Here is a 20,818-nt window from a genome sequence, read left to right as displayed (position 1 = left end):
CCTAGTCCCTCCCTGTTCCATTCCAACACCTCGAGACCTCCTCTTCATCATCGCCGCGTCGAGCTTCAACGACATCCGAGAGGAAGGCACGGAACGAGAGTCGAGGTCGCCGGAGAAGAAGAGGGGGATATAAACAAAACAACCGTTGGCTGGGTTTTGGATTTGACTGCGGAGACGTGTTGGGCGCGTGTTCCCGAAGTCCCGCTCCTCTTTGCCTCCCGCAACCACGCATCAAACATCAACAATTGACACAATCCCCCATTATCCTGCGGGCTGTACTACTATTTTCTCACCGGACCATTCTTGCCTGTCGCTTGCCTACAACACCTTCTTTTCGCCTTCGCTCGCTTGTTCGCTTATCATTTGCACACTCTAGCGGGTGGCCATTCTTTTTTTCGTCAATCTCAATGCAGAGTGCGGCATAATCCTCACCTTTAGCACGGATTGTTACCGATTGGAGACTCAAACGCTTGCGGAAGAGTCAACATGGACGCGTCGAATGATGGCTCCGAGTCCGTCGACCAATTCCTCGCTCGAATCGCTAGTCTGAGCTCAAAGCAAGGGCAGGAAGAGGCCGAGCGATCAAGAAGGATGGAGGAGGAAATGTTGCAAGCCAGAAAAGAGAGACAGGCTAGAAGAGCAGGTATATATTGAGTGCTCTTCATATCACAAAGGCAATGGAGATACTGATTATATGCAGAACGCGCTCGGTCCCTATCTCCTTCAAAAACCGGTCCTACGCCGTCCTTGCGACTTGCCGGAGAGAGTCCTCGAAAACCCACACAAGGAATTGACCCTCCTATAGCCCTGACGCCTCCTCCTCTGCAGTCGCGTACGGTTGGTGGCTCCGACTCAATATCTCCAAGACCGGAGCGAGCTGCGGCTCCCGGGCTGGACTTCACTCGACCTCTGCCACCTCCACCTGCAAGCGAAAAGCCCTCCACACCCAGCCCGTCTCTCAATGTCACAGCTCTCTCCAGGAGCGGAACCCTATCGTGGCAACAGCGGCCTTCATCGAGGGGGAGGGGCTCAAGATCACGGCCGCTCTCCGTGGCATCCATACCCGATTCAGCCCTGGCTCCGAGTCCTGCTCAGCCCAAGGATGATGATGATATGTCGAGGAAAGATATTGCTGCTTCGTTAGGAGCCAGAGACCCGTCCTGGTTCCGACAGACTCCTGATCGCGGTGTTGGTTCGGCCGCGTACCGCAAGAATGAGCCAGATTCAGAGGCAGCTCCGTCATTCTCGAGTCGGAGCATGAGACTCCCAGGAATGTCAAAAGATTTCGCGGCTCCTATGGACCGCTCGAGGGATGATCCCGAGAAAGCAACACCTCCACCGTCCCCTCCGAAATCATCATTCGCTCAGCCACTCGACCAGGAACAATTGTCAAAGCAAGAAGACCCACGACCAACGAGACCACTATCCATGGTGTCTTTGTCGCCATCAAAGCCTCCTGCTTTGGACCTGCCAAGTTTCAAGCCCTTAGATCTGAATACTTCGTTCGGGGCCGACACACCTGGCCTGGGAAGGACCCCGAGCATTTTGTCGTCTGCCGGGCGCCCCCCTTCACCTACCAAGGGTCTGGGCGGGTTTGTTGAGAGCGCAATGATGAAAAGATCGGATAGTGTGAGCAAGAGATGGAGCGTACAGGCGAATGCAGGCTTGAAGCGAGGTGACTCTGTTGCCACAACTCGTCCGGTCCAAGTTCCTGGTGCGCCGGGTTTCAGTCCTGGACACAGCCGTGGTCCCTCCAGAGATGTCAGAGGTGTACGAGAAGGCAATTCGTCGCCACTATCAGGTTCAAGGCCTGTTTCGAGTCACGGCACTGAAACAATTCCTCTTACCAAAGCCCGTCCGCTGAGCCGGACGGGAGGCGACCCCACGGCACCTTCAGAGCCTGACGCTGCCAGCGCACGAGATACCCAAACCGGCCACGAAGCCCCCAAAGTACAGCATCAGAGCCGACCGACCACCCCACCACCATCCGAAACGCTCTTGTCTCGCAGCCCCTCCAAAACCATGGATTCTCGTCGCTGGAGTCCCACCAAAGCCAGTTGGCTCGAAAGTGCGCTCAACAAGCCGGATTCTCCGAGATTTACTCCAGCTAAACCTGATACACCTGCTTGGATGGTCAGCATGCAGCGTGCCAAACAAGAGCAGCAACAGCGATCGTCCGAAGCTGTTGATAACCTGCCAGCAAAGCCAGCTGTGGTGCCGAAACCCCTCATTTCACCTCCACTGAAGGAGTCTATGACGTCGAGTGAACCGGTAGCCCAAAAAGGCCAGTCCACACCAGAGGCAGACGAGACAGACCAGGCGAAGAGCCTAGGAACTGGATCACTAGCACCGCGAGACAAACCTACCTCAGAGATCGAGCGGCCTAAGATAGAGAAAAGGGATGACAAACCAGCGGTTCCCTCTAAGAGAAATGTCACGCCTATTTCAAATGTAACAAGTTCGAACAGCAAACCCGAGGCTGCAGCGCCAGCATCAAACGAAAACAAGGAAGTTTCGGTCGACGCAGTGCAGGCAGATGCAGCGCCCGACGCAAAGCCACCAATGCTGAAGCCAAAACCACAGACGCCGCCAAAGACAGATTTTAGAGCCACTTTGAAGTCGCGTCAAGCAGCGCCAGCGAGCAACAGTGACGCAGAACCCGAATTCAAAGCCGTCTTCGGAAAACTGAAGAGGACGCAAACCCAGAATTATGTCGCTCCCGACTTATTGAAAGACAATATCACCAAAGGCAAGGCGGGGCTGACTCTGACAGGCGGGCCACAGAAGACCAAGCGGGTTGATGAATTCAAAGAAAGCATTTTGCAGAAGAAGGAGGCTATGAAGACCGGGGGCGGTTCGATTGGAAAACGTCCGGACGCGCCTAGTCCTCTTGAAAAGCCGGCTCAGGTCGTCCCTGAGGCACTGGCAAGGCGTATGACATTACATAAAACCGGTCCGTCCAGTGAAAAGATCGAGGTGAAGAAACCGATTGATCTACCTGTCAAGCCCGTGGTTTCCACGTCGAAACCTCAGAGTGTTTCTGCCAAGCCAGCGACAGAGAAGGAGAATGCATCTGTACGCACGCCTCCTGCCCCGATCTCGGTACAGAAACCGGCTATGGTCAAACCCGAGAAGGTTGAATCTATCTCGACGACTGTCTTTCCGGTCAAGGCAACCTCAGAAACCCGCAGCGACAACAGTCAGCCAAAGGCGGACACATCTTCAGCTGAGGTCGTCCCTGCGATAGAGTCAGCTTTTAAAGCAAGAGCACCAGAAAATAGCAAACTTGCTGCTCGCCTCAATCCTGCACTTGCTGGCATTTTATCGCGAAGTGGTAGTCCCAAACCCCCCGGTGAGGCGTCATCCAATGGAGCGGGCGTAATACAAGCCCGAGATACTACCACGACGCCACGGGAGAGCACGAATGACCATGATTCGGAGCTAACCCATATGACAAAGGCTCGGGCTAAGGGCCCGAAGAGAAGAGCGCCCAAGAGCGGCTCATCCTCAAAAAGGCCCGCTGCAGCTGGTGTTCAAACGCCTGCATTGAGCTCTGGCGCCGGTGCTGCCACCGTCCCACATTCAATCTCGTCCGACCAAAAATTCTCTGTTACAAGCAGCACTGTCCCCCTGCGGCCGTTTCAATCGAGGTCGATCTCCAGCAAGCCCATGACAGAAGTCGAGGAGAAGAAGCCAAGTGTGCCCGTCGAAGACTCACCATCGCAGCCTAGGTCTGGATTGGAGAAGCAGAAGCCAGCTGAAAAAGCTGTCGGAGAGTCTGCTCCCGCTGGGCCGAAGCCTGTGGTAGAGTCAGACGTGAGTCCAAAACCAAAACCAGCTGTTGCCAACAAGTCTGCAGAGTTGAGGAAAACATCGAATTCCGCATTGTCAGCTCATGTGACCGATGAGCCGGCTCCAGTTAAGCCCGATAAATCTGCAGAGCTAAGAAAAGTTTCAAATCCTGTATTGCCACCGAAGCATGTTCACCAGCCGCCGCAAGCCAAACCCTCGACGCCGAAGAAGTTCGAAGTTCTAGCCGACCGTGCACAAGTTGTGTCGCCTCCGTCCCAATTTGATGGCCCAAGAAAGAATGGACCGCTTTCGCCGCCACTTGCGGTGAATTCACCCTTGACGCCCAACAAATTCAAGATCAATACGCCCAAAGAACCAAAGCCTGAAGTTGACAGCTCGAGAAAGCCATCATCATTCACTTCGTCTAGAGCCAATGGCCTTGGCCTGCAGCTTGCGTCTGCCTCCAAGAAGCCAGCGGCTACACCCGAGTTAACGCCTCCGCCTGAGCCAGAGACCGCAACGACCAAATCAGCTACATCCTTTAGGAGTCCTGCGTCCCCCACAAAGTCTGCGCGCTCGGTGAAACCCCACTTTGAAAGCTTCTTTGGAGTTTTGCCCCAAGCAAGGGACAAAGCAGAATTTGACACACACGCTTTCTTGTCCTCTCAGAACAATACCGCAGAAAAGTCCAAGACTCTGGGCAAGCAGATTTGGGAAGTATCCGGCGATGGAAAGAGATCAACCATGCCCCCTCAACAGGAACACATACTCTTCGAAGACTGCATGTACCTCTGTGTACATTCAATGGAATCACCCAGCGGCTCAAAATGTGCCGAAGTATATCTCTGGTGTGGTGACGAGGTCCCCGAGGCTGCTGTGGAGGATGCTCAGCTGTTTTGCAGAAAAGTGGCTCGCGAAAACAACGCCAAACTTGAGGTAGTAAAGCAAGGCAAAGAGAGTTCCGAGTTTTTCCAAGCTCTGGGCGGGATCGTCATAGTCCGGAAGAACAAGTCAGCGGCTTTATATATGCTGTGTGGCAGACGACATCTTGGACATGTTGCTTTCGACGAGGTCGATTTGTCTGCTGACAGCCTGGCTTCCGGGCTACCGTTTCTAATATCCGCCAAGTTCGGGAAACTTTATCTCTGGAAAGGGAAAGGCAGTAACCCAGAAGATGTGGGATGCGCGAGGTTGATCGGCATGGACATGGGCCTCACGGGCGAGATTGAAGAAGTCTCGGAAGGTGAAGAGCCCGCCAGCTTCTGGGAAGCTTTCCCGCCACGTCCGGGCAAGCGGGTGGCCTCTCGAACACGCAACCAGACAAGCCAACTTTGCGGTCATGCCCCCAGATTATACCGCGTCGAGCACGACCGCCCGAAATCGTCCGGCGGCTTCTGGGGCTTGAGGGCGGCATCCCCGCCAAAGCAACCTGTCAGGGCCTTGGTGGACGAAATTGCCCCTTTCAATCAGAAGGACCTTGACGCCAACCACATCCACATCCTTGACACCTATGGGGAGCTCTATGTGTAAGTTCGGTCGCATTTTACTTCCCAATTGAGAGCTGTGCTGACATTTATAACAGCCTCGTTGGTGGATCGGCCAAAAAGCCTGCCGAGTTCGTGACGGCTGTACAGGTCGCGCAGGAAATCGCTGTTCTGTCTCCCTCTGTTCAGGATAGACCCCTTTTGCCTAGTTGTTATGTGGTGATGGGAGATCCTCCGGAAAACATCAAATCGGTCTTCCGGAAATGGCGGCCGGAAAGATCAGCTTCTCGAGACGAACAAGTGTGCGTACGAGTTGATGAAGTGATACAAGAACTGGGGATCACCGTGTAAACGGATGACGGCGGATTGATGACTGGGATTTGAGGAGGATTTCTTCGAGGACGATCATTCGGACGAATCTTGGGGGCGCTGCTTCGGGCTCATGGCATACACTTGCTTTCTGCCATTTGGATGACGAGGAGTTCTGGCAGACTTCAATTGATGCGTCCCAAGGTGAAGAGGACGGGCCAACTTTCGATCGGAGGATTATGTGCTTGATACATGAACTTGGGGAAAGGTGAACTCCCCGTACTACAATGGAGATTGTTGTCGTCAATTGTCGTCCAATCGCAGCGTGCTTAGGTAATGAGATTCGTCATTGGAGTCTAGATTCCTCCCGAGGCTGCTTGGCATCTTTTCTTTCCTTCTGCCCGTCGCATCAAACCACCTCGAATGTAGGCACCGATTCCTTGCCACTGACTTCTCAGAAGTCTTCGTGCCGCCTTGTGCCGATAGCCATGGATTGGGCGGCTGGAAATCTCCCTCAGACGAAACCCAACACCTCTGTCGTCTCCAAGGGTCCCACCGCCACTCTCAATTTGGACCCCAAACTTCAGCGCGAGCTGTCTCGGCTCAATGACTCCGTCCCGTTCAACCCCAAAGCCCGCTATCTGCATCACACCTGGGCGCAGACATTCTTCTCGCGCCCGGAGCTGTACTTTCAGCCAGCTACAGTCCCCGAGCTACAGAAAATCGTCACCCTAGCGCGACGATGTCGAAAACGCATCTGTGTGACGGGCTTCGGGCACTCGCCATCCGACCTCACATGTACGTCGTCTTGGCTAGTTAACCTCGACAACCTCAATCAGGTCTTGGAGAAGGGAGTCGATGGCACTGGCGGCCTCTATCGCATCCAGGCTGGCATCTCCCTGCATGATTTGAACACCGAACTGGCCAAGGATGGCTATACGATGCCCAACTTGGGTTCTATCGACGTCCAGTCGGTCGCGGGAGTCATATCAACAGGGACGCACGGTTCAAGTCTCAAGCACGGCTTGATCTCGGAATCTATAACGTCCTTGACGATCCTTCTCTCCAACTCGCAACTAGTCACATGCTCGGCGACCAAAAATCCTGAACTCTTTCGGGCCGGTCTTCTCTCGCTGGGAGCCTTGGGTATCATCGTCGAGATAACGGTCCAAGCCGTCCCAGACTTCAAGATTTCCTGGTCTCAATCCCTTCACACCTTGAGCTCCGTTCTGGACTCGTGGAACACGGATCTCTGGACGAAGGACGAATTTACGCGGGTTTGGTGGCTTCCTTACCTCGATCGCGCCGTGATCTGGCGCGGTTCACGAACCGATTCCCCCAGTCGCCCACCGAACACCACTTTCTATGGGGGTATGTTCGGCTACTACGTCTATCATAATCTGCTCTGGTTGTCCAACACCTTCCCGCGCATTCTGCCGTGGATAGAATGGTTCGTTTTCGGCATGCAATATGGCTTCAAACCGGGCAGCTTTGTCATGTCCGCGGTGCAGCCCGCCCGCGAGGGCCTGCTCATGGATTGCCTCTATTCCCAGTTTGTCAACGAATGGGCCTTGCCGCTGGACAAGGGCCCCGAGGCGATCACCCGGCTCTCTGCGTGGATCAACCATGACGATGCCGCCGCGCGCATCCCCGTCTCCAGTAAAGGAATCTGGGTGCATTGCCCCGTGGAAGTCCGCGTCGCCCATACCGGCCAGGACATACCCAATCGTTCCGGCGTGCGACCGTACCTCGACCCTACCGTCCCCGACGGCCCGACGCTATACCTGAACGCCACACTATACCGGCCCTACGGCCGCGACCCGCCCTGTCACGCCACGTACTACGAAGCTTTTGAATACCTCATGCGCGAGCTAGGCGGGAAGCCGCACTGGGCCAAGAATTTCTCGGACACGGCAGGCGGGTATATCACCAAGGCGTACGGCGACGATATGCGCGAGTTCATGAAAATCAGGGACGAAAGTGACCCCGAGGGCATGTTCCTGGGGGAGTGGCACCAGCGGAATCTCCCTCTGAAGACGGCGACGACAACAGCCACCGGCGGGAAAGCCGTGAGCGGATCCGGACTACCGCTGATGGAAGAAGAAGTCCGCCGGACCAAGAAGGGGCTCGGCTGGGGATTTGGGGATGGTATCTTGTGGGAAGGAAGGCAGACTTCGTCGGCGGTGGCAGCTGAAGGAGATGATGACAACGACTCCAGAGATCTCGGCGTGGAAATGGGAGACAACAACAACAAGAAGGTCGGCGGCGACGAGACCCCAAGTCCCCCCGCGACCACCACGAGTGAGGAGTCGTTCGACTACATGGCCAAAGGCGAGGCGAGCGTCTACGCCGTCAAGGAGGAAGGTGGAGAATAAACACATTGCTCGGCTCCCGATCGGTCGCGAAGAGCTTTCCACGGTGGGTGTCGGAGGATCGGTGTGAGAGTGAGAGGGAGAGACTCGTTCTTGTGCTGCTTTTTGGGTTTTTCATTTGACTTGCTCAACCACTATACATAGCTCACAATGGAATACAATCATCGCCTGTCTTCCAGTCCGATCCGTACCAGGTCAGGACGATCCCATGCAGTGTGTCTGAGATTGCGGCGACTTCAGATATATATATGGAGTACATCTCCAGCATTGTGCTTGGAGCCGTTGAGTCCAGAAGCGCAATATGCTTGGCCTTTGCGTTGATTGATTGCTTGTTTCATCTGAAAGAGTTCAAGAAAACTCAACATTGTATGTAAATATGGTGATGCGTTCTCGTTCTCGGTCTCGTTCGACAATACATCTTCTCTGCACGAGCAGCTAGCCGCGATGATGCATGAAACCACCGCTCTTGGCGCCGAGATCACTTGCTTCGAGCACATAACATACAAAGATACACATCCTGTGCTGTGCAGAACCATTCAGAGACTGGAAAACCCACTTCCATTTCTTTCCCCGAAATCCATCCCACTGTCGCCAACACCCCATGAGGCCTCATCCTGAACCAAACCCCGTCTTGTCTCGCCGACTCAGGCCGTCTTGGCCGCCTCGCGCGAGATGCTCGCCGCCCTCTCCACCTCCTCGTGCTCGCGCATGTCGCGGCGCTGCTGGCGGATGTCCCGGACGATGCCGGCCTCGAAGGTGTACAGGGGCTTCAGCTCGGCGGACTTCTGCCAGAAGACGTAGCGCTTGATGAACCACGGCAGCCAGGTGCTCGTCTGGTAGGACATGAAGCGGCGGGTGGGGACGGCGAAGATGTAGTCTAGTTCTTCGAGCGTGCGTTGCTGCGCAAAGAAAAACGTCGTGGTGATTAGCGACACAATGCTCCCGGGATGGATTGCGATAAAGCATGAAACGTCATACAGGGTTCATTGGCTCATGACGGAATGCATTTAAGGGGAGGGGGCGGCTAAGGGTCTCGGGATCTCAGGGCGCGTAGCTTACCTTTGTCTCGGGGACCCAGAAGAAAATCATGATCAGGGCCAAGATGTTCAGGCCTGCAAAGAACCCAAAGGCGCCTGTTGGAGTGAATGCTTCGAGGATCTTGGGGAATGTTAGGCCCAGCACCGCGGCCCAGAAGAGGCACGTCGCGACCGCCCAGCCCATGCCCACCTCGCGATGCGACAGCGGAAAGACCTCGGCTGAGTATGTGAATGGCACGGGACCTTCGCCAGGCGAATAGAACGCGGCGAAGAGGTACACAAACAGTGCGATGACGCCCAGGTGAGCACTGCTCGACCGCGGGATGTAGAATGCAAACCCTGCGGCGAGGAGCGTCCAGGCCATATTCGGGAACGTGAACAGCAACAGGGCGCGTCGACCGAAGGTGTCGATCGTGAGGAACGCCGGGATGGCGAAGAGGAAGTTGACGGCCCCGAAACCGAAGGAGCCCAACAGCGCCTCGAAGTCGGACGCCCCGCCCTCGCGGAAGATGGTCGAGGAGTAGAAAGCCATGATGTTGATGCCGCACATTTGCTGCGCGATCATGACCGTGAAGGAAGCCAGGGTGGCGCGACGCACGCGAGGCATGGTGAACAGCTGCATGAATCGCGAGACGTAGGTCGATTCGCCGACGATGTCATGCTCGATCTCGATCTGGGTACTGATGTAGTACAAGTCCCTCGCGGCGAGGAGAGGGTGGTTCCTGAGTTTGAGGAGAGATTGATATGCTTTGCCCACTTTGCCGTGCTTGATGCACCATCTCGGACTCTCTCTATTTGAGTGAGGTGTTAGATTCGTTGGGGGGAAGCAAGCGGAGCTAGAGCGTGAAAGCTCGGGTAGCGTCAGAAACAAGGCTGCAGGGAGTAGACTTACGGGCAGAAAAAGACCATAGCAGCAAGAGGAATGGCAGGAATAAAGGCGGAACCGAGCTGAAGACGCCAGCCGATATCGCCGGCATCCCAGACGGCCAGGTTGAACGCAGTGCCCAGAAATATCCCGAAAGCTGTCCAGAATTGCCATGTCATGACAAGGGCGCTGTGACCAAACGTCAGCTACAGGAGCTATGCCAGCATTGACTGACCCGACAGCAGCGCTTCCCCAATCCAGTCTTTCAGAATGACAGAAACTTACCCTCGAATGGCGGCGGGAGAGTTCTCAGCAGCGAACACCGGTGTCGTGGCACCCTTCAAACCCATACCGATGCCCATGACGATCCGCGTGGCAAGCAACTGTTCCCAGGTCTGGCAACAGGCACCACCAATCGGGGTTGCAATCAGAAAGATAGCTGAGGTGAAGATGGTGCCTCGGCGGCCTAGGTAGTAGTTACACGGATCAGACAGCCAGCAGCCCAGAAAGGCGCTGCCGATGTAAGGCGCCGAGTTGACGAGCCCGATGATCCAGAAGTCTCTCTCGTAGCCGGGCTGCCCTTCTGGTGTATCGAGGTTGAAGGCTTCCGGGAACGACAGATTGGCACCGTTGGTTCCGGTCTGATCCCAGCCTTGGACGGCGGCGCCGATGGAACAGACGATGACGGTCATATAGAGCTTCCAGGGATGTTTCCATTTGCGTGAGACCTCTGTACGAAGAGCGTCTTTCTCGTCCTCGGTAAGAAAAGCGAGATTCTCAAACTGGGCGGGGTTCTGGGCGACCAAGGCGCCCTTTTTGATCAGCTCGATTTCGGAACTCAGGCCAGCACGGTTTGCGAAATCTTCAACCTGGAGGTCACAGTATGTCAGTTGTGGCTGATACTGAATAACGGAGGTTCCTTACGTCAGCCAACAACTCTTCCTGCGGGATATCAGCGAGAGGATTTGAGATCCTGTCGAAGCTTAGCCAAAAGATCCGAACACCAAGAGCGCGGCGTACTTTGCATCCAAGTTCTTGTTTCTGTTGAGATCCGCTATGGACGAGCGCCGGCGTTCCGGGCCTGGAGACTTCTCATGGTGATCCACGCTGCGCCTGTTGTCGAAGCTGTCAACACTCTTGGGGTCCGACATGTTGGTGCGTTAGCGGTCCGAGACTGTACGTGTATCTCCCTGATACTTCAGGATTGAGGAATTCACCAGAGGGAGCATTGGGGCCTGTCTGTTTCAAATACATCGACCATCCGTTCAGTCACGAGAACCCCGCGCGCCGATCAAGTCCACAGAAATGCATACAGGCTGCGGTGACATCGTCTCTTGAACCACAGAAACTTTGCGTCGAGGCCCCCAGTGAGGTCGGGGGCCGATCCGCCCATTCAGTGGCAGGTATTGTGCTTCTGTAGGGCAGATTCTCTGCTGCAAGCACTGTGGGCAACCCTCCACCTGCAGGCAAAGCCCTTGGCAGCGGAGAAATCTCCACCACACCAAGAGCAAGAAATGCGGGTGGAGTTTGGCAGATGTCATTCGACATTGCCCAGAATTGCGTCTCAATAACCTTGCAGTGAATGATGCCATAGGCCGATTCAAGTGTCGGAATGAGCTCGTGGGCTATCAAGGGTCGAATACCGAGCTCAACGTGAGGACTCGGTCAGCAGCTTTGAAAGAGCCTGGACGGAAGCCTCCTCAAGGAATAGCTCGGCTCCCCAGCAGTCACTGTCGCTTCTGCCAGTAGATTAGCAAATATTGTGGATGGCCTGGCAGTCGCCATCAGAAATTCAACCAGACATACAGCAGCGGCGGGGAATGCTAAGGTGGAGGAAAGGAGATGAATGCCGGCCAAGAATGTAACAGCGGGAATGCCTTGCCAAGGTGCCCGGTGGATGCCAAGGGCGGAGATCAGCCTTGGCCTGCTCGGCGGGATCTGGAAGTTCTTCCTGTGGGATATTGAACCGACCGTGTCAGCCTTTGAGGGCTGCTAAGCCTTGGATGCCTGAGACGTTACGTCACTCTTGGCCAGAGGGACGAGAAGACGGTTGAGAGCGGTGTCATTGCGGCAAAGGCGCAGGTTAGAGCTGGAATCTGCCCCGAATATCGACTGCAGAATGTGATGGCTAGAATAGACGACGAAGATGGAGGATCGGATTCGCACCAGTCCTTCAACCACACTCTCAGCACCATAACATACTGTTCACGTCGACGCCGAAGATACAATCCGGCACAACGGCCGAGAAGGGCTGACAAGGGATTCAGATACCTGTACCTCCTGGAGACGGTCAAGAGAGCAGGAGTTTCAGAAGCTCAAGGACGCAAGGAGAGATACTTGTTGATTCAGCTGTTGGGTTATTCTGAGTTTTTGTCGCTTGATTCCACGTTGTTCCTAAGCTGGGAAGGTCTAATCTCGTCGACTCCTTGGAATCGGCTGACGAGGTGGACTCGGAGAGCTTCAAAGCCTGATCCCTCCTTCTGCAAGATACGATTGTTTGCCCATTAACCCAGTGATTTCTGCCAATAGCACGGGATCCCGTGTCACGTCTTCAGCCAGCCTCCAGTGGGATGTTACCAGCCTTCTGCAACCGTCGCCAATACCAATCCAATCCAGTTCAGATCACCCTTCCGTGTCACGGCCGTCACCATCAAGCCATCACCACTTCTCGCTGTCCCGTCTGAGATCTCGGACTTCCTTCAAGGTTATGCCGCTCGCGTTGCAGACCATCACCTGCGAGAGAGTGAGCTATGAGTCAGACATGAAAGGTAAAGGTGACTCACTCCTTCTGCGACATCAGCATAATGCCTCTGATGGGTTCTTGGATGAGATGAATGTATAGTTAATTTACAGGGGATCTTGACAGTGACATGGCATCGTTCGATGAGGGATTTGGTCTTGTCCAAGTTCAAATGTCTCGTAAACCAGCGGCTGGTCAGTGCCGCAGAAAGAATGTTGGTCTCATTTGACTGTGATCTGCCGCTGAGCACTGCCGTGATGTATGTCGTGCCTGGTATCAACGAGGGTCGCACAATACATTTACCATCTGGATAGGTTCCAAGCAGAACAAGCTTCAATGCTGGGTAGAACGGCCGGCCTAAAGGGTCCAACCACTGTTCAATGTTCACTTCAAAAGTTGAGATTGTCATCTGGGTGATCCGTTGCATCCACTTCTGTGGCTTTCCCTTGAAAGCTGGAATTCCAATTGGGGGTTGTGAGCCACTGCAGAAGATGGGACATTTGTTGGCAATGGGCTGAGCCTCTTCTCTGACCTTTTTGCAGACTCGTAGCAGAGCCAAAGGAAACGGGGATTTGAAGGCTACGGAAGATTCACCCCTGGAGTATATCAAGGGCATCGGCTCTGGTCGCATTTCAATCTCCACTTTATCGAAGACCAAGTCGTAGATCTTGATCCGTAACTCTGTCGGAATGGTGAGGAACGCGCATGGTTTATCTCCGGATTGCCCTGGCGGCTGTTGCGGCGGCATCAGGGCCATGATGGCGGGAAGTGAGTCTTGAGATTTCGCTCTGGCAGGAGGATCGGGAGTCTAGCAGTTTGGACGAACGAATTGATACGAGTTCAGGAGGCGGTGATGGACAGGAAAGAAGACATGAGGCACGAGAACGCTCGCGGAAAATATGTAGGCCGAAGCCAGGCAGTCAAGAGTTCGAAGTGAAGAGAAGTGTCCAGGAGCGACAGAAAGATGAGTCTGAATTCACGCAGTGGGTGACGCCTCCACTTTGACCACCGTACTTCAGTTGTTTGCACCTTGACAAAGGTGACCAGGTCCACATACTTAATGGCTGCACAAACAAGATATAGGAAGCACTCATAATACATAGTTGACCGGGATTTGGTATTAGATTGAACATCTCGCCATCAATTCGCCATTTCGCCCATCATTACCACCGTCTGCGAGGGCTAAGCGCATCATAATCTACATAGGGGGTATCTTCGAGACATAGAGGACAAAAGAGTTCGCCATTTCGCCAGCTGGTTCCGTGTTAATCCAAGATCTGAATGTTGAGGGGCAGATCCTGTCTTTCACCATGATGAATTCACCACTTTCTCCATCTAGACGCGACTGCGCCGGTACCAGCGGCGGCGTACATATCTGGCAGCATTGGTAAGCACGCTGATTCCCATCAAGTCGTGTGGTCAACCTTACGGTCCTTCCGCGGGAGCAGCCGCGACAGCCTTGCGCCTCTCGCGATGGACAAACCAGATGCCCACCAGGGCGCTCAAGATCCACATGATGGCAGACAGGAAAGAGAACGCCTCAGCAGATCGATAGCGACCGCAGAACCCATGAAAGCTGATTTGGTTCCAGTCGAACGTATCTCCATCACAGCTGGTGCCGTTCGCCCATTCGACGAGGAGCCCGAAAGAGGCGAACCAGGCAAAGGAGAGGAAGGTATCCATAGGCCCTGTTCAAGTAGAGTAATAGTGGTCAGACCTTTTATTTCCCTGTGCACGACATTGCGTTGCTTGAACGTACAGTGAAAGAAGCCGGCTGCGAACGGTAGCAACCAGAGAAGACCGAGAAGAAGAGATATCCCAGCTACAATCTCGATATAGATGAAGCGCGCGAGAGGCCAACCGTTGCCGTGGCGGTAGTCATTTAGGTAGGAGCCGACGATGCCCGCAACAACCTGAACATAGTTAGGGCATGACGGTCGGATCGGTTGGAGTCGCACTTACACCGGCGAAAGCGAGCTCGCAGACCCGCAGGCCCATAGACACGATTCTGGAGAGGACAGGCATTTCGATAGCTGGTTGATAAGGGAGAGAGTTTTGCTGGAAGAGGGAGAGAGAAGAGACACTTGAAGAAGAACAGGTACAGTCACCAGGGAGAGGGACAAGGTGGGTGAAGAGAATTTCAGCTGCCAGTGATTTGCGAGGAGGGTGAAGCAGCACCTTAAGAATGAAAGGTGCCCAGTGCACAAGGGCGTTTAACAAGGCGACACAGGAATTCTCGGTTTGCCAGCCACCAGCATCACCACCCTGCCCTCACCTTGGTGTCGTGGCATTCCCTGCGCAGGAGAGCCATGGCCACGTCTTGCCTTGATTTTGTGCCACGCCAGACTGAGTGTTGTCCTACCAGAACCCTGGCCCGGACAGGGATTTCGATAGGCAATGGCGCGTGATAGCAAAACGCGAAGGGGAGATATGGTACGACGTCATCGAGGAAAATTGGGATAGAAAAATATGCTACCAAAACTGGGCAGAATGCTTGAGCCTCACCAATCTGCGCACCCCACGGGGAGACGATCAGAGAGGATTTACACGCTGCTGGGAAGGCTGAGTTGGTTTGAAGCAGAAACTGGTAAGCGAGAAGCCGCAGCCCGGAAATCAAGCCCATCGACGGGGTCACAGGCACCCATGACGTAGGGCGAGGCTGTCAATCTCAGCCTTGATCTGCGCCGGTGTTTCTCTCTCTTTGGTCTCTGTATTGACTCCAACCTCTTTGGTGTCACTGAGCGAATGTGCACAGTAGAAGTCCTCAATGGTGTCCTCTGTGTGCCCAGTGGCAAGCCATGTGCCGTGCCTCAGGCTACTTGCTTTGGAACCTCGCCGTCCTGTTGAGAAACACACACGTCTATCTCGATCCATACATGCCGTATTTCTGATCCTTAGTCTCGTGTTCGCTCTCCTGCTTGTTCACTCCATTGCCCTGGCCTTCTCCTTAACCTCATCCCCAAAATCAAACGACCCGCCAAACAGTATCTGTCTGCCCGTGTTGAGAATGATGTCCGTGATCATCACTCCACGCCCTATCGCATCCACCCATTTTTCCGTGAACCCGCCTACTGTCATGCGTGGATACATATCATCGCTCATCAGCTCTGGGATTTCTTTCTCGACTTCTACTTGCCGAATGGCCAGAGCTTGCGATATCTTCTCGGCGCTTGGAGGCAGTATAGGGAGGAGGTAGTCCTTGTAGGTTCTCAATTCGAAATCTGTCACGTTGAAGAGAGTCGGGTGGGTTTTGGCACGGTCGGGAAGACCCTCAGAGGTAAGATACATAGATGGGTGCGAGAGGAGAGCTCGAATTAGAGCTGCATGTTGGGATGCAATGTCAAACCGATCTTTGGGTGATGGAGGGGCACTCATCTTTTTGAGGAACCGAAGTGGGCGGAGAATGATCAAGCTGAGGAGCGGGAGCACAAACACAGGATCCGTCCTAGAGATAGGGATGATACAGAGACGGCAAAAATAATACCTGCGGTGGGTAGGGATAGTCGCTCATGCACCTGACGCCAGCAATGCAGAGCACATGGCGGTGAGGAGGAGCTGCGCCCAGGTCGCGCCTGACACGCGTGGGACGCGTTGGGATTGTGAAAGATCGACAGGGAAGGCAAAACTTGGCACTGACGCACTGTGGTGTTCTTCTCTTGACATCTCTGTGTGTCTACATAGCTGCCGAGCTGTATATCATCTACGATACACACCTTCTGGTACTTCATAACGATGCTGTGTTGCACCGCAGGAATTTCCCGCTCTTTAGGGCAGACTTACGCACGTAAATGAGGTTCCCCTGCTCCCTACTCGCTACTTATACACCCCTGGAAGTTGGCCCCCCAGGCCATGGCCAGATGACTAACGAGTGGCATTGGCTTTGCGATGCCTTCGGATATGAAGTACCGAGTCCTTCTGGGCTAATTACGATGCCTTCGCCTTATCCTCTTGGGGTGTCGGCTCAATAGCCCGCACTTGCTTTATTCTATCATTCCTACAGCATGAGGATGTCTTCCCGTCCGCTGGGACACGAAGACCCCCCAAAAGCCACTGCTGGGCGTATATCAAAGCTCGATTGACCGATCTCCGAAACACTCGAAGCCCCGGCAAGGATGAATAATGGTTTTCCCCAGCAAAGGTTGCGCCAACTGCCTGAAAAGAAAGATCAAGGTAAGAAGGATTAATCCCACCTCCGGCAAATTCGCGGAATGCGTACATAACACCTTTTGTCAGTGTGATCAAGGCAGACCGGCATGTACCCAATGTGTCAAGGCTGACTGGTCTTGTCCTGGCTATCGGCCCTCCGTCGACCTCTACTTTCGCGATGAAACTAAAGGCGTCACCCGCAAATATCAATCGTATCGATCGAGGCACCCTTTCATATCTGCACCGGACGGAAGCTCCAGTCGATATTCCCCCATCTCGAACGCCCTGGTCCCAGACGATTTACCACGCGGGCTGAACATGGATCTTAAGACGCGAGCAGTGTCGTTCTTTTTCTCCCAGTATGTTCACCACTCTCTGACATCGTCCGAGAAATTCCAACCTGGATCCTTCGAATATCTGCCGTCCTTGTATGCACAGGGTGATCCTGACGGTCCCCTGGTCACAATCGTGCACGCTGCTGCGCTCGCCAGTTATGCCAATGTGGGAAATGTCCCCAGCTGGACACTGGAAAGCTACCGTTTATGCGGGCTGGGCATTCTGAAATGTAGACTTGCGCTTGGGAACCCAGTAGAAGCAAAGTCAGACGATGTTCTTGCCAGCATCATGCTGCTAGGCTTCTACGAGGTAAGTTTTGCAAGCTTAGGTGAATCCAAGCGAAAAGTAACCTGTGATTTACAGACTCTCGCCCTAAAAGGCCGCGAAGCAATGAAGGCATGGAGTCAGCATATGCTTGGCGCAGCAGCTCTGATCGATTTCCGTGGTCCTAGCCAGTTCCAGGACAGATCTAGCATTCAAATGTTCCTGCAGATTCGACGCCTCATAGTAAGCGCCATCTTACCTCACCTTGCGTGTGATGCTTGCAGAAGGATTTTGCTGAACTAACTGTGACAGGTCCTCTCGGCCTACCAGCTACAGAAACCCGTGCCCTTCTCCCTGAAGAAGTGGTCGACGTGGCTAGAATGTGCCAATGCTGGGGAGAATTGTGAGGTCGTTCATCTCGCTAACCGTCTTTCGGAAATTGTCGAAACGCTTGCATCTGTCCGATCCCTGATCAAAGCATCCAAGACAGGGGAGATTGGTGACATCTTATACATGCTTTTGCCAATCGACAACATGCTTCAGAGCTGGCAGGATCAGCTCCCTATGTCCTGGCGTCCCGTGCCTCATCCTGCTTGCAGTTTTGAGGATTGTTCCTTACACAGCCATTTCGAAGGACGGCCCTTTGAGGTGTATCCCGATCTATACATTGCCTCACTCTGGAATAATTATCGTGGTGCTCGCATCTTGATTCACGAAATGCTATTGTCCACGGCAATTTCCACTTCTATGACTACCGTAATCGACAGCAAGCAACTGCGCACGACCATCAACCTACTGCACCAGATGAGCACTGAAATTTGCCTGGGCGTCAATTACCATCTGAGACCAGGTCCGAATGTCTCATCATACAAGTCCAGTGGTCACCAGATTCGACTAGGTACAGACTCAATCCCAGGAGGCGAACTCCTTGTTTGGCCCCTCTTCATGGCCGGCATGTTGCCTACTACGACCCCCGAGCGAAGAATTTGGATCTCGAATCACCTAAGGCGGATTGGGACCAGCCTAGGCATTGGACTGGCGCTTTCAATGTGCCAGACCTTGTGCCACGAGAGCGACACGATTCCATTCTCACACAGCGAGCTGTGGACGTATGGTGATTGCCGGGCCGAAGGTGCCTGCCGTTGAGACCAGGCCAACATATGAGGTATAAGAAATGGACGACTTCAATCCTGCATTGACAGATGGGGACTCATGACGGATATCTGGTGCCGAAAACCCCTCCGGAAGACCAATCACCTATATGCCTAGTTCACCTTGTTCAGTGCGATTGTGAATGCATCTACGACACTCCACTCACAGGCCTTGATTGGCTGCTCCGCAAAGCTAACCAATCCCGGACTGGTCTTCTCAGGCTCACCGTTCTATACTCGAGTCGAACCGGCATAGCTGTGCTCTGTAGCACGCCACTTGATCTAACGGCGATGTGCTTCTCGAAATTAACCTGTCCATTTCGGCTCCTTTGTCCGTCTCAAAAGAAGAACCTCTGCTTGTTACAAATAGAAGGCAGCTCTTTGAAATCAACAATGTTCGCGTGTAAAAGATCAGTGGCTATCCTTGCTGCATCAAGAGCCATAGACTGTCCAGCAACTCAATTCAGGTTTCCTCACCGAAAACATGCTGCTCGCAGTGCTTTTAGCTCCCATTCTTGCCTTCAGTGGGCTTGCACAGAGTGCTAAGTTGCCTGTTGTCGACCTTGGGTATGCCCTCCACCAAGCAATAACATACAACGTGGGCGAAGATCACTTGCACGTTTGTTGGTGAGACGACTGACCCGTTTATAGGACAGTTTGGACTTTTACAACTTCTCCAACATCCGATATGCTCGGCCTCCAACTGGCAGTCTTCGCTTCACCGCTCCCCAGCCTCCTTTGACGAACAGAGCTGTTCAGAACGGCAGCTCTGGAGGTACCTGTCCTCAATCATACCCTGTTTGGTATCTCTGTGGCCTTGCTCTGCTCAGCGGTTCCATCAACTCCACCGATGCTTGCGATGCAAGCCTGATCCCTAAACCCGAACCCACGGAACAAGAGGATTGCCTATTCCTGGATGTCATAGTCCCGAAACAGATCTTCGCAAACGCCAGCACGAAACATGCTACAGGTGCGCCGGTGATGGTCTGGGTGTATGGAGGCGGATTCACTTTTAGCAAGAAATATCAGGATGGAAATCCTGCTGGACTCATCCAGAGAAGTCGGGAAGAAGACCCTAGCGGCAAGGGCGTCATCTATGTCACATTCAACTATAGGGTACATTTTCCTCTTGAACATTTGTTATACACATCTGACGCAGACGTATAGGGCGGTGCCTTTGGTTTTCTGTCAGGTCCCAACGTCCAGTCCAATGGCACGGCTAACGCTGGCCTGCTTGATCAGCGTATGGCGCTCCAGTGGGTGCAGCAATACATCCATCTTTTTGGAGGCGATCCGAAGCAAATCACCGTTTTCGGGCAGTCCGCTGGAGCAGGATCCATCATGCATCAGATTACAGCATACGCGGGCTCGAAGGGACCGGCACCATTTCAGAGGGCAATCCTGCAATCCCCTGGTTTTGAACCATTCCCCAGCCACTGGGAGCAGGACAATCTTCTGCAAAAGTATCTGGGACTCCTCAATGTGTCGACGATCCAAGAAGCTCGCGAGCTCCCCTTTGCCGCTCTCTCTGCCGCCAACGTGGAACTCGTCGCCTCCTCACCATACGGAACGTTTACATTTGCGCCGGCGGTCGACGGTGATTTTGTGCCTAGCTTGCCAGGCAATTTGCTCGCACAGGGGAACTACGACACATCGGTCCAGATAATGACGGGATTCAACGCGCACGAGACGCTGTACTTCACCGACCCGGACAGCACCAACAACTCGGTCTTCCTGTCCAGCATCACCGGCACGTTCCCGGGCATCCAGCCCTCGGTCGCAGACTACGTGGCCCAGACGCTCTACCCGCCCATCTTCAACGGGAGTTATCCGTACAGCTCGTTCTACGAGCGTGCCGAGCTCACGCTGCAGGACAGCGCATTCACATGCAACACGTTCTTCCTCCAGACGGCAAACCGCGAAGCCAAATCGATACCGGCAGGCTACGGGTACCGCTTCAGTGTCCCGCCAGCCTACCACGGCCAAGACGTCGCTTACACATACTACAACCCCTCGACGGCCAGTCCGAGCGTGAACGCCACTATCGCACTCCTCATGCAGCAGGTCTTGACCCGGTTCGCACTCACCGGTAATCCGAACCGTAAGAGCGACGCAGCGGCGACCACAATGCCAGTTTACCATACGTCGGTAGCGACACAGGGTAAAATCATGGACCTGAACGTGACGGGGATAGATGTGATCGCGGATCCCAACGACAACGACCGCTGCCGCTGGTGGCAGAAATCGCTGTACTACTGAGCTGAGAGGTCTATGGTTAGGTGGTACGTTGGGGACCGAGCAGTGTGGTGTTTGAGTACCTTG

General features: G+C 54.0%; 7 protein-coding genes across 7 annotated transcripts; 4 read left to right on the top strand and 3 right to left on the bottom strand.

Annotated features, from left to right (window-relative positions):
- Positions 1-10: 10 nt before the first annotated feature.
- PV07_00988 (uncharacterized protein) lies at positions 11-5,922 on the top strand. The gene is made up of 3 exons (XM_016387481.1): positions 11-643; positions 701-5,318; positions 5,375-5,922. The coding sequence occupies exons 1-3, from the start codon at positions 487-489 to the stop codon at positions 5,625-5,627; spliced, it is 5,028 nt and encodes a 1,675-aa protein (XP_016254409.1). The 5' UTR covers positions 11-486; the 3' UTR covers positions 5,628-5,922.
- Positions 5,923-5,992: 70 nt separating this feature from the next.
- On the top strand, positions 5,993-8,128 carry PV07_00987 (uncharacterized protein). The gene has a single exon (XM_016387480.1). The coding sequence runs from the start codon at positions 6,074-6,076 to the stop codon at positions 7,958-7,960; it is 1,887 nt and encodes a 628-aa protein (XP_016254408.1). The 5' UTR covers positions 5,993-6,073; the 3' UTR covers positions 7,961-8,128.
- Positions 8,129-8,267: 139 nt separating this feature from the next.
- Positions 8,268-11,276, bottom strand: PV07_00986 (uncharacterized protein). Its single transcript, XM_016387479.1, has 6 exons — positions 10,880-11,276; positions 10,784-10,832; positions 10,145-10,728; positions 9,887-10,048; positions 9,017-9,785; positions 8,268-8,856 (listed from the first exon to the last, which is right to left on the bottom strand). The coding sequence occupies exons 1-6, from the start codon at positions 11,008-11,010 to the stop codon at positions 8,602-8,604; spliced, it is 1,950 nt and encodes a 649-aa protein (XP_016254407.1). The 5' UTR covers positions 11,011-11,276; the 3' UTR covers positions 8,268-8,601.
- Positions 11,277-12,312: 1,036 nt separating this feature from the next.
- Positions 12,313-13,507, bottom strand: PV07_00985 (uncharacterized protein). The gene is made up of 2 exons (XM_016387478.1): positions 12,643-13,507; positions 12,313-12,592 (listed from the first exon to the last, which is right to left on the bottom strand). The coding sequence occupies exons 1-2, from the start codon at positions 13,354-13,356 to the stop codon at positions 12,518-12,520; spliced, it is 789 nt and encodes a 262-aa protein (XP_016254406.1). The 5' UTR covers positions 13,357-13,507; the 3' UTR covers positions 12,313-12,517.
- A 427-nt stretch (positions 13,508-13,934) lies between these two features.
- On the bottom strand, positions 13,935-15,974 carry PV07_00984 (uncharacterized protein; the record flags this gene model as incomplete). Its single annotated transcript, XM_016387477.1, has 5 exons — positions 13,935-13,974; positions 14,029-14,287; positions 14,359-14,512; positions 14,562-14,607; positions 15,526-15,974. 5 exons carry the CDS (start codon positions 15,972-15,974, stop codon positions 13,935-13,937), a joined length of 948 nt encoding a protein of 315 aa, XP_016254405.1.
- A 1,089-nt stretch (positions 15,975-17,063) lies between these two features.
- On the top strand, positions 17,064-18,491 carry PV07_00983 (uncharacterized protein; the record flags this gene model as incomplete). The annotated part of the gene is made up of 3 exons (XM_016387476.1): positions 17,064-17,390; positions 17,445-17,588; positions 17,658-18,491. The coding sequence occupies 3 exons, from the start codon at positions 17,064-17,066 to the stop codon at positions 18,489-18,491; spliced, it is 1,305 nt and encodes a 434-aa protein (XP_016254404.1).
- A 489-nt stretch (positions 18,492-18,980) lies between these two features.
- PV07_00982 (uncharacterized protein) lies at positions 18,981-20,755 on the top strand (the record flags this gene model as incomplete). The annotated part of the gene is made up of 3 exons (XM_016387475.1): positions 18,981-19,094; positions 19,148-19,612; positions 19,664-20,755. The coding sequence occupies 3 exons, from the start codon at positions 18,981-18,983 to the stop codon at positions 20,753-20,755; spliced, it is 1,671 nt and encodes a 556-aa protein (XP_016254403.1).
- Between the last annotated feature and the right edge of the window lie 63 nt (positions 20,756-20,818).

This window comes from Cladophialophora immunda (assembly GCF_000835495.1).
Source record: "Cladophialophora immunda strain CBS 83496 unplaced genomic scaffold supercont1.1, whole genome shotgun sequence".
Lineage (NCBI taxonomy): Eukaryota > Fungi > Ascomycota > Eurotiomycetes > Chaetothyriales > Herpotrichiellaceae > Cladophialophora > Cladophialophora immunda.
This window is presented reverse-complemented; position numbering and strand designations above follow the sequence as displayed.

Excerpts from the sequence above, each read along its gene's own strand:
- PV07_00987 (XM_016387480.1), top strand. The coding sequence starts at position 6,074 with ATGGATTGGGCGGCTGGAAATCTCCCTCAGACGAAACCCAACACCTCT.
- PV07_00988 (XM_016387481.1), top strand. The coding sequence starts at position 487 with ATGGACGCGTCGAATGATGGCTCCGAGTCCGTCGACCAATTCCTCGCT. Across the intron at positions 644-700 it reads GAGACAGGCTAGAAGAGCAG|AACGCGCTCGGTCCCTATCT; the intron begins GTATATATTGAG and ends GATTATATGCAG. Across the intron at positions 5,319-5,374 it reads ACCTATGGGGAGCTCTATGT|CCTCGTTGGTGGATCGGCCA; the intron begins GTAAGTTCGGTC and ends CATTTATAACAG.
- PV07_00986 (XM_016387479.1), bottom strand. The coding sequence starts at position 11,010 with ATGTCGGACCCCAAGAGTGTTGACAGCTTCGACAACAGGCGCAGCGTG. Across the intron at positions 10,049-10,144 it reads TCTCCCGCCGCCATTCGAGG|CGCCCTTGTCATGACATGGC; the intron begins GTAAGTTTCTGT and ends GTTTGGTCACAG. Across the intron at positions 8,857-9,016 it reads TCTGGGTCCCCGAGACAAAG|CAACGCACGCTCGAAGAACT; the intron begins GTAAGCTACGCG and ends TTCTTTGCGCAG.
- PV07_00985 (XM_016387478.1), bottom strand. The coding sequence starts at position 13,356 with ATGGCCCTGATGCCGCCGCAACAGCCGCCAGGGCAATCCGGAGATAAA. Across the intron at positions 12,593-12,642 it reads ATGCTGATGTCGCAGAAGGA|GTGATGGTCTGCAACGCGAG; the intron begins GTGAGTCACCTT and ends ACTCTCTCGCAG.